Source organism: Brassica napus, chromosome C7, assembly GCF_020379485.1.
Source record: "Brassica napus cultivar Da-Ae chromosome C7, Da-Ae, whole genome shotgun sequence".
Lineage (NCBI taxonomy): Eukaryota > Viridiplantae > Streptophyta > Magnoliopsida > Brassicales > Brassicaceae > Brassica > Brassica napus.
Genome location: NC_063450.1, coordinates 6,239,102 through 6,251,277, shown reverse-complemented (window position 1 = coordinate 6,251,277; position 12,176 = coordinate 6,239,102). Strand labels below are relative to the sequence as shown.

The 12,176-nt window shown below is 30.0% G+C and overlaps 1 protein-coding gene across 1 annotated transcript; it reads right to left on the bottom strand.

Annotated features, from left to right (window-relative positions):
• Positions 1 to 4,324: 4,324 nt before the first annotated feature.
• LOC106359575 (NAC domain-containing protein 37-like) lies at positions 4,325 to 10,033 on the bottom strand. The gene is made up of 4 exons (XM_048762582.1): positions 9,859 to 10,033; positions 6,791 to 6,961; positions 6,394 to 6,665; positions 4,325 to 5,448 (listed from the first exon to the last, which is right to left on the bottom strand). Exons 2-4 carry the CDS (start codon positions 6,945 to 6,947, stop codon positions 4,792 to 4,794), a joined length of 1,086 nt encoding a protein of 361 aa, XP_048618539.1. The 5' UTR covers positions 6,948 to 6,961; positions 9,859 to 10,033; the 3' UTR covers positions 4,325 to 4,791.
• Between the last annotated feature and the right edge of the window lie 2,143 nt (positions 10,034 to 12,176).

Genomic DNA, 12,176 nt, shown 5'->3' with positions numbered 1-12,176 from the left:
TACAAACGGAATAAATTCGAAAATATGAAATTTTAGATTATAAAAATGGAAGTTATGGGAGTTTTTAGATGAAAATGAAGAGGAAATGAGAGAACATGAAGATTTGTTAGTTTAGAAAAAGAAAAAGTGGTTACGAATTGAATTCTTGAGCTTTTAAGAGCTTAAAAATGGTGATTGAAAAATTGATGATAATGACATTGTTGTAAATAGGAAGAAATGTTTAGGGTGTAATAGGTTTTTCCCATTTTTGAAATAATTAAATAATTAATTAATATTGACACTTTTGTAAATAATTCAAAAATATAAAGAAGATTTGGAACTTCTAAGGGTGAATAGTAATGACAAAAAAAAAGAGATTGGTTTTGGGGTTGACTCCAAATTGTAGGTTGGTTTTGGAATAAACTTGTAGTGTGTTTTAACTTCTAAAGATAAACAAGCACCAACGATAAGTTAACCAAATGGTTAAAATCACCCACCTAGTAAAGATTTAAAAGATTATATGTTCGATTTCTACTGGAAAGAATCTTCTCTCTTGAAAAGATTTAATCTTATTTAATATGGTTTAAGAAATGTGTCGCTTCGACCTTCTAGTCATTTAATATATATATATATATCTTTACTAATAAAATAGGCTTTAGTCCCTCCTTGGAGCAAATGATGACACGTGTCATTCATACATTAGCTGCGTTTCTGTTTATTTGTTTCGATTGGGCTGTGCGGTTTTGTAATAATTTTCGTTTGGGCTTTAAACATTTCGAGCCCAGTAATGAATAAATGTTTCTTCCTCGCTTTGTTTTAGAGCGATAGACTTCACCGACGAGCTCCAGGATCTTTGAACGACGCAAAACTTTTCGATTTCTTATCCGTAATGGCGAATTGATTCCTAATTCTCTCACAGGAATTAACCCACTCCTCCACTCTGCAGAATTCAATCGACCTAATCAGATCCCCAAAGTAACCGGCTCAAGCTACGACTATAAATATCCACAATAACAGCCATGAACATCACAGCTTGAACGAGATCAAGGAGAATAGCCTGTTCTACTAACCGATTACTGCAATGGTGAATTCCTTCATCCTATTTGCCGATTTGAAAGCCAGGCGCTACTCCAACTCTGCATAAGTTCGTTTTGCTGAGGTTTTGGGCGTTTCCATGATTCTCACAGATTCATTACAGTCATTCTCTCAAAAGAAGGTCACAATCTCAACCAACCATTGACACCTCTCAGCTATAGCTTAGCGAATTGCAGCAAGATCGTAGTCACCGAGGCCTTTTTTGTTTTTGCGAAGTTCAGAGTGTGGAGAAATGTGGTGTATTTATGGGCGTCGACATGCTGCTTTTTGATAATAACGTATTATCGACGCTGATTGTGTTTAATCATTACCATCATAAAGTTCTTCTTGACTTATATTAAAAGTATAAATCTTTTTCTCCTAGAGGTATTTCTCATTCTAGCCTCTGTAATCGTCTATAGGCTGAAAAACATATGAAATCAATCCCCAACAGTCTTTAGTATATGTCACCTGTTCCTTGGTATCTCAACTCTGAAAAGTCGGGTAGGCTATTGCATGCTTACTTGATTCTCTGCATTGTTTTGCTTGGCATGTACACTGAATACTCTGTTTTTTTTCGTTGGTTTGACAGTGTCTGAAGCATCAAAGGAAATGGAAGAGCGTTCCCAATTACACAAAGTCATGGTATGACAGAGGTCCAGAGATCTACCAAGCTGAAAAATACAGGAAGGGGGCACGTAAAAGTATGCCTTTCTCTTATTTTGAAACCTTGGTTAAATTGACAGATAAAAAAAATCGTGTTTTTTTGTTTGTTTTTGTTTTGAACTTGTTTTTGTTTCTAACTTTTCCCGTTTCTTTAAATTGTGATGTAAGACGCACAATGCTAAGGCGTGTATGGATAGACCGTGAACTCGACTGTGATGGCAAGAGGGACAGATGGAATTGATACGATCCTTCAATCTACCATCTTTATAAAGCAAAAGAGGATGAGCGAAGAAGTATCTCGAGAGTCTACATGTCAACATGTCTCTCTAATCTTTATGAAGCAAAAGAGGATGAGCGAAGAAGTATCTCGAGAGTCTACATGTCCACATGTCTCGCTAATTGTTTACATTAATGTCACATACCATGTGTGTCTTTGTGTGCACCAGCCGGAAGTGTCTCCGCAAGTGGGATGTTTTACACTGGTGTAAAGAAGCTCGAGACTGTAATGGTGGACGCAGTATGCTTTAGCACCTTCACAAGTTTACTCATAGTCCAGAGCTAATCCCACGTAACTCATTGGCATGCAGACTCATTTTCGTTTGCTGCTACGCATAACTTAGTTATCTCAGTTCAAGTTTTACAAATAAGGGTTTAGATATTTGGTCCACCATAAAGTTTAAGATCGTGTGCCTCCTTTTTTTTGTAACTTATGTGTGTCTGTCTCCCTTTTCATTATGTTACTTCTTAATCTTTCTCATATTTAATATGAAATTCACATTTTGACAACAAAAAAAACTCTAGGAGACACTTGGTAAGGTCCAAATTATAATTTGGGAGATTAGGTTAAGATTCACCTAACCTAAATGTTCTATGTGATTGGAAAAAAAGTAATCAGCACCTTTAAAAACAACAATTGTAAGGTAATCCCACTCAAGAGTAAACTATTGTAAGGTAGTCCACTCAGAGTCATTAATTTAAATGTGCTACTCACCTGTATCAATAGAATGTTGAAGTCATTAATAAGAAGAGTTCTCACAGTCACATTTAATAAATAAACGCTTCAAGAATACAGCTATCTTAGGACTTTTATGCTTAATTATTTACTTTTTCTTCAATTGGCGTCTGGATTTATACATGGAGATATAGGGTGTGGTAACTGGTGACGCCATCTACGTAAGGTTCAATATTAGTAGCGAATCGTAGAGGTCTCTTCCCATCAGTCGCTAACGTACTTCTCCATTATTTATGTTCTGACAAGAGGACACTTCCTAATTTACGTGAGTTATACCCGAAACATGGAATTGATAACAAGTCTCAAAGCTTATGGAGCAGCAAAATTAGTAAGAAACAAAATGATGGATATCCAGAAATCATTGAAAAATCATTGTAAGTTTCAAAACAGAAACTCTGCAGTTTTGATGTGCATAATTGTTTGCTTAATGGCATATTCTTTGATTGTTTTGCGCTGGAATATAAAGCTAATATGTTGTTTTGTTCTATTTTGTTATGTAATTATATATGATTTTCTATGTTTGATTAGATAGGAATTATATACTTGCATTCAATACAGCCAACACAGAAAATATTAAAAACTTAGTTACTTTCTTTAGTTTGTCGTTCAAAGAAAAAAAAAATTCAAAAAACATTTGTATCCAGTTTGGTTCATCTTAATTTCTAGATTATTAATGATTACGCTTTATTTGATATCATAGGGTATGAAACTCAAGTAAAGTTCTGCTAGAAATGTAATATTTTATTAATTTATAACACCATTAATCTATAAAAATATTTTCAATTAGCATGAGGGAAATTTCCAACAATTTTTTTATCATAAAAAGTTCAACCAATGCTAAAATAATCTACAAAAGCATAATTAGTCAAACATTAGAAACTAAACAAAATTTTCATTATAAATTGAAAATCTAATATAAACTGAAACAAACATATATTATAAAACATCATTTGTTGTTACATAATATATACTAATTATTATTTATGACATCATTGAAACTATTCATATATTACTTTAAAATATAACTTTTTTCTAATTTTATCACATTAGATTTGATTTTAAATTGATTTATCTTGGAAGTGGTTGTATTAATTTATTATCATGAAAAGTTAGTTATTGTAATAATATAAAATCGGATACTCTTAGAAATAAAAAAATATTAGTTGTTCTTACTTTAGATTTCTTCAATTACATCAAACTGAAATGAAAATCAAATATAAAAAAATATAAATCATTATATTTTCCTTAATTTTTAATTTAATAATTTTGTGTTTTCAAAAAAGAATTGTTAGTGGTCTTTTTAATTCAAAACCAACAAAATCTAATAAAATTTAAAATATAATTTTAGAATAAAAAGAGATTACATTTATTATATCCAGTAAAAAATAAAATTTCAAATATTTTATAACATTAAAATATATTTTGATATAAAATTATTTTAGTGTAAAATCAACCGCCCGTAGGGCGGACCAACCCCTAGTATATATATATATAAGTAAGCATACTACTATATGGCAAGGCAGGTGTATGAGAATAATATGGTTTGGGTGTGTACATAGTTAGTCAACTTAAAACTTAAAACTCACAAGAATGTTCATGCTATATAGCAACTTTACCATTTGAATAAAGAACAAAAATGTTTCATATGATACACGAAATAGAAATAAAGTTTTAAAATTATGTAAAGGAAGACTCTTCCTCCCAAAGTCTCGTTAAGTACTACTGTTTGTGGACGACAAAGCATGCCCAACGGACCCCGTTGTGCACACCGCACGCTCGACATCTCCTGGCCCCATTATAATCTTATAAAAAAACCAATTATTATCTTTCTTGATTATTAATTAACTACCGCTTTACTGATCATCTCTATACTAAAAATTATAAATAATTCATAACATCATAAGGTAATGGTAACTCTAACCTAAACACTCAAACTCGAATATAAATATATAGTACGTATTCACAACGTACCCTGAAGCATATTTTCATATAAACATATATGAATTTGCATATGAATGATAATGTATAAGACAAACGGACCAACAAATCTCACATGACACTTATATAGTTTCATTCATCAAATACGCAATCCCACTATCATAATCCGTGTTTGAATTCAATAACTCACTAACGAACCTGTTCTCTTCGTCTCTCTCGTTCAACAACAACGAAGAATCCATCTCCATATCTTCATGATTTATATGATGACCAACATAATCTGAAGTTCCATTATCTTGGCTAATGAGTTGGGAAGCAACAAACTTGTCTAGCTCTCTCCAATCTCCTATCATCTTTACTTGCTTCTTCGTATTCTTTCTCTTATTCTCTCCGCTTATAACTGACTCAAAGCTTGCTTCATCATCCAATGAGGTTATGTAGTTACTATTGTTATCCATTGATGATATAGACATCGAGCTAGATGGCCTTTTCATCACCGGGAGAGAAGGGCTTTGGAGTTGTGGAAGCTGAATGAATTGATGATATGACTGCATATAGTTTAGATCATCAACCATTCCTTCTATCTCTTGCTTACACATAAAACCTTTTCCGTAAATGTCATGTTTCTGATTAGATATGTACTCAATGGGGTCTATAATTGAGTTAACTCCACTTGACACGGCTTCATCGTAAAAGTAACTGGAGCTCCAAGTTTCCGTGTTTTTAGTTTGCCCTGTTGCTCTTTTCTTAAACGCTCTACAGACGACCCACCCTTCTTCCTAAAATATTCACATATAACACACAATGATCATAAAAGATATGACTTGTAATTAACAACTTCCTCTATTATGATTATTTCAAGCAATTGATAAAGATTCATATAATCCATATATAGGACCAATGCAAACAAAAAGAAGGAGAAAAGGGCTTTAGTTTTAGTGAGACACACATAGGAACATGCTTAAAAAGTGTAAGACCGCAACGAAGAAAGCTAGCAAAATGTGTAGGTACATACTCATGCAATCTATTAGATTTTCCTTTCTGAACTTTATTGACTTTAGGATATTGGAAAAAGCATACATATACTTCATAAACACTATTATTTACAAACATGTATATATATATATATATATATATATATATATATATATATATATATATAAATGATTATTTAACTGGAAAATTCTAGCTAACCAACATATGTTAAATATATATATACAAATTAAAGGATTGAAACTTTAGATATTAATGACTTAAAAGACAAGAAAAGAGAAATGAGATTGAGCTTTTTCATTTTTGGTTAGTAGAAAATTGCAAATTCTGCAGTGACTTCCGAAAAAAAAAATTGGATATGAGTCTAGGTGAGACTTCTACCTTCTTCTTTTTTTCTTCCTGATTGAATTTGTGGATTATGGACTTCTACATGTCATTAAAGTGTAAGAGTTTCACCTAAAAGTTAGCATGTGTCTCAGAAAAGAGCCCAAGAGACAAGAAACCCTAATTAAAACAAAAGTGTTCTGTCCCCGTTAAAGTAGAAACACAAGTACTATCCCCATGTAATTTTGTATGAGATATAAAAAGGTGAAAAGATGAATGCAAAGCAGAACAAATTGTCATGATCAATCTTGGTTTTTTTTTTTTTGGTAATCATGTTAAATTGATCAATCTTGGTTAATGAGGCCGGTCCACCAAATTGACAATGCTTTATATTAATAATACAATACCTGCGGCGGTGCGTTCTCATCTGACTCGAGCCGGTACTCATGGATAATCCAATCGGATTTTTGGCCATTAGGAGCACGTCCTTTGTAGAACACAAGTGTTTTCCTCATCCCAATCAGTTTTGTTTTGTCATAAACAGCTTTGTCTCTTCCCGTGGCTTTCCAAAATCCAGTCATGGTCGCTCTATTAGTCCTTGTCCCCGTTGGATATTTCTTGTCTTTGTGACTAAAAAAGTACCATTCATTCTGTTCCTCATACCCGATTCGACATCGCTCTGTAATATATAAAATCTGAGCTCATAAATAAGATCATAGATACTCGTAACATGATGATAACATTATGATATATGAGATACGAAAATTAAACAATGGAAATATCTTTTGGTGTTTTGTAAGTAACCTTGTAGATCCCATGGTTCAATTTTGTAGAGATCGATGTCTCTAATGACATCGAGATCGATCTTTTGCGATGCGACTTTCTTCCTTAGATAGTACCCGACAAGCTCTTCGTCCGTCGGATGGAACCTAAATCCCGGAGGAACGCTACAAGATTCCATTGACTATATTGTTCCTATACCACAAAAAGTAAAGAAACCACAACATTAATATCAACTAGATACGGATCCGCGCTATGCGCGGATATTATTTTGCTAAATCTTCATTAAAATTATTCTGATTATATTATTATATTTTTAAATTTATGATTTATATTTTAAGTTATATAATATGCACATAAATATATATATATATATATATATATATTATTTTGACACATGTATAATATATTTCCATACATGTATATGTGTTATTTTATAATGCATAATGTTTCATATGTAGTAATTTAGTAGTTTGATTTGATGATTAATTGTGATATTAATTTTCTTAATTAAGGAGTTAATAGTAGATAAAAATTATATTGTTTTCCTTTTACATTATATAAAATAATTTGGTTTAAATAATTTAAATATTTAATAATTTTAACCAAAATAATTTTTTTAATCTAATTTATTTAATTTTTAGATTTTTTATAATTGTTTTAGATTTTTTTGAATTTTTTCCAATTATTTTGAAATTTTGATGTATTTGTATTATTTATTTAATGTTTTTTTTAAAAAAAACTTGATACATCATCATTTTAACCTACAAAATGAATAGTACCAGTCATCTGTTTGACTTGAAGAATAAGTAAACCTCATTGGAAATTTGTTATGATAAAAATGTCACTTTAAAGTGTTAGTAAAAAAAATTCAGTGTTTAAAGTGTCAGTATGTGACACTTTGAGAGTTTTTAATATGCGATTTTCCTATTAAAAACTATATATAATTAATTGTGCTCTAGATATCCCATACTAAGCATTATGAAATAAGAATTAAAAACATTCCGTATAATCTTTTTTTTTGAGAATCGTTAGGCATATTCTAAATTTAGCTTTCAGGGGTCACTAAATCATATTCCGAAGTTAGTTTTTAAGAAAATTCAGATATAGAATATAAATAATATAGATGAGAAGTTGGTACGTTGGAAAGGAACTCGGAAATATAAGGAAAAATATCTTCAAAATAACCAATTTACTTTTCAAATCTAACATGGTATAGGTATGAAAGATATATTAGTGTAGATTTGATCAAATAGATAACAACTGTGGTTAGAATATTCGGCCTAAATTATTGTACGTAGATCTTTTTAGATATACAAATTTTCAAAAAAATTAAAATACACTATTATAACACAACACTATTATATATATGTACCATTTTTTACTAAACTCAACTTATTTTTATTTAAATGAATGACTATAATTTATATTAGATACGTATGTAATATAAAGAATTGTACTGTGTTACGTAGAAAATATGAGAAAACGTTTGTAATGTAATGTGTCAATCGGATCTAGACTTACATGATTTGAATATGACATTCAAGCTTATTTGTTTACTATGTTGTGTTTATAATAGCAGGTTAGAAAATGTGATAATGTAAGCTTAAGAGAGGAATAAGTGATTTTGGATTATATGCCATTTGATAGACTTATAATAAAAGTCATATTCAAACCTCACGTAAGTATAGAGATTGTTAGAATGTTTAGTATTGTGAAAGATGGAGAAATATGAATTGATCAGGTTTTTGGTGTGTTGTAAGGTAAAGGTTGTGTACAGAAGAGAAACAAATATAATTGAAGCATTAACTTCTCTATAGTTACATAACTGGTAAACGTGTGAGACAATAAAATGTACAGACTAAACATTTTATGATAAGCAATAACTTCTCTTTGCACTTATATTACATGTGATGTATATTAAGTAATGTCAGTTTTAGTTAGTATTGAAGCAAAGTCAAACGGACGATTAGTATAAGAGTATTTGATATTTGTATTATTCTATTCGATAAATAACCGAAGTATGGTATAGTTTAATGTGAGACTGGTTTAGATTAAATAATACGGTTGATATTAAGTAAGTTTAATAAGGAGCGTGTCATATAAGTGTTAGGTTCTGGAATTAGTCCAAAATTTAAATGACAACCTTTAATAGTAGATAAAAAATAGGATTCTAAATTAATAGATTAGATATACATGCGTACGTACGTTAATTTATGAGAACATACATTTTCAGTTATGATCCCACAAGATCACAAATGAATGAAGATATGGGATAGTGGAAGCCGATGTATTAGACTTATAATAGAGGTAGAAACTAATATGTTTCTTGGAAGCTAAAAGTAGATATTTAAGTAGGCGAAGAAGAAAATGATAACAGTTTTCTAGAAGAAACATAACTATCAATTTTAGAGTAATTCTTTAACAGAAAAAAAAAACATTTGTAGAGTACTCTATAGCATAAAAGTCATTTATAGAGTACTTGATAGATAGTTCATATATAAACTGTTATGATGTATAATTATTAAGCTCATGACTTATTATATCATCAAGAACTTACATATCATCAATACATATCATGACTTATGTAGTTTATATATGATCAAGAACTTACATATACATGTATATCTGATCAAGAACTTGCAAACATGCATATATATATATATACATAAACTATATTTTCATGTGTGAAATTTAGGTTTTATGTTGCAGAATTCGAGGAGATGATGAGATCAGAACAAACGGACATGGAGAAGGTACTAATGATGATGTCTAAGTGTACAGTGTTAGTGTATGGAGGCAATGATCATCAATAACGGCGTTTTTCTTAAACCTCCTATATATTTAACATTAATTTGAAAACCTAATCTGTTATAATAATTAGTAAACTAAGTGATAACCCTAGCATCAAAATGAGCATTTCGAGGCAAAGAAAACATCTTATATATATGCACGGAAAGCTATATGTAATCAGAAAATAATATATGATCAATAGATCAACTAAGGATGCTTACAATTTACAAATAACCCTTACACAGAAGTCCATATAACACATATAATTAACAAAGAGAAAAGAAAAAGAACACACGTACGCGTAAGTAGAGGCTATATATATGAATATGTTCTTCAAGTCCCTTTGTTGATATATTAGGGTTACACTAGAAATCTTCTGCACAATAACTAAGAAACTATGTGAGACATTAAAGAGAAGAAGTGAAGAGCGGACGACGTAGAAGGTGAATTAATGAGAAAGACGATCCAATTTGGTGAATATAAAGGCCAAGAGAGAGCGTGGCTCCCCTTCATTGCGCGTGGCCTTCTCCATGTCCTCATTCACTCACGTCGCTCTCCTCTCGCTTTTAATGATTTTTAACTTCAACGGAGTTATTTATTCACACTTTTTACTATTATTGTTTTTTACAACAGATTAATAGATATGATTATGAACATTGTTGTTCTATTTTGTATTTTAAAGTAGATTTAAGTTTCACTTTAAACTACTTTATTTTCTTAATATAGTAATAAATATAAAATAGAGTATTTGTGATTCCATTTTTTATTTGAACTTATGATTTGTTAAAAACGAGTACTTGTAATTTCAAATATTTGCAAAAAAAAAATGAAATACTTGCAAATTGATTATCTTATTTTACTACCTTTTACTTGTGAACTACTTATAAGGTACTTGTAAACTATTTACAAATAAATTGATAATTATTTTGTAACTTATTTGATAATTATTTCTTTATTATAGTTACTTCAGTTTTGCAAATGAGTTTGAGAAAAGTGTCGTTAATTTTCCAAACTAATAAATTTATTTTCATCAAGTGTATTTATTCATTTATTATATATTTTAAGTCAATATTGAACAACATTAAGAAGGAACGAGAAAGGTTTTCATCCACATCCACTAAATAAAACGAAAACTCTAAAATGTTTCTATAAATATACCAATTTTGATTTAATTTATTTATCGTATAAATGAACTTATATATCATAGTTTAAAGATACTTTTTTCAAAAGTAAAATGGCTTACAAACCTCATTTAATAAGCCAGGATTAACACGCAAACAACGCTAAATAGTTACTTTTCTTTTAATATTTGATATTTTTCTTGTACTTACAACTAAGTAAAATAAACGATTTGATATTCGGCTTGGTTAAAACTTAAAACGATGACTTGATTTTACGAGCTAAGTACGCGGACCAAATAAGGAATATGAACCGAGTAATATTGCGTCCACTTCTATTAGTACCCAAGTGTTTTTAAAAGAGAACGTAAATGCCTATCACTTTTGGTCTTTTGTCAAACATGAAAATATGGTTCTTATCATTTCACCACCCTTTTCATTTTCAAACTCTTACAAATTTAATAAATAGAGACTCCTTGAATGTTTTTAGTTACAAACAGTTATGAATAAAAATGATTTTGTTAAAATTATATTATATGGTAATATAGCCTATATCTAGAAAATAATATGCTACATGTCACATGTGGACCTTTAATATGTATAGCTTTTTATAATCATACAACAATTAATCTTGAGTTTTACTCTTTCCTTTTTATTGCTCGCCACTAACATAATGCGATGTGCAGAAACTAATTATTTGTATATAATAGCAGTGAGATACAAGCTTCTTAATGAAAAGGTTTTTAAAATTTTAGCATACTTTTCACTGCTTGAAATCTTCAAAATTCAGTTTTCTACTTGGTTTAGAAATTAATCTAGGCTTCAGCATGCGATTGTTAATAATATTTTCTTTTCTGATACTACAAAGTTTGAAAGCATTTTTTGTCCATTGCTATTTTTCTTGAAAATTTTAAACCGGAAGAATTCATATTAAGACTAATATTGAGAACTTGTTAAAAAATCTAAAGGCATTTACAAAAAGACTTCAAATATTTTATAGGGATCCCTATTTTATATTGCAAATTTCTTATTTGGAGTTTCTCTTCGCTTAAATGAAAGTGTGAAGTTTCTTATATGTAGTCTATTTTTGGTATTTTCTTGTCATTAATAATTTAATTATTTGTTTGGGTTTGAAGAATCAAAGGGTATGTTGTTGTTGCTAATATAGTAATCAAATTGAATACACGCACACGGTTGAAATATTTCACCAAATTGTGGTGTGAATGATTAGTAAAATCAGTGAATGAAAATGAAATCGTGAAGAGAAAGAGACGATGATTAATCATGATATATGATAAGAGAGTGGATGTGTTCAAAAAAAAAAAAAAAAAAAAAAATGATAGGAGAGTGGGCAATAATATGTAAGAAAGCGAGGAAAAAGTTTAACATGTCATCAATAAATCACAAAAAGCTCCAACCGCAAGCACTATGCAAGGTCTTCTTTTCAAGTCTTGTAATTTAAGGGCTTTGATTGCATTAAAATATTTTGATTAAAACAG

Excerpts from the sequence above, each read along its gene's own strand:
- LOC106359575 (XM_048762582.1), bottom strand. The coding sequence starts at position 6,947 with ATGGAATCTTGTAGCGTTCCTCCGGGATTTAGGTTCCATCCGACGGAC. Across the intron at positions 6,666-6,790 it reads TGAACCATGGGATCTACAAG|AGCGATGTCGAATCGGGTAT; the intron begins GTTACTTACAAA and ends TATATATTACAG. Across the intron at positions 5,449-6,393 it reads ATGAGAACGCACCGCCGCAG|GAAGAAGGGTGGGTCGTCTG; the intron begins GTATTGTATTAT and ends TGAATATTTTAG.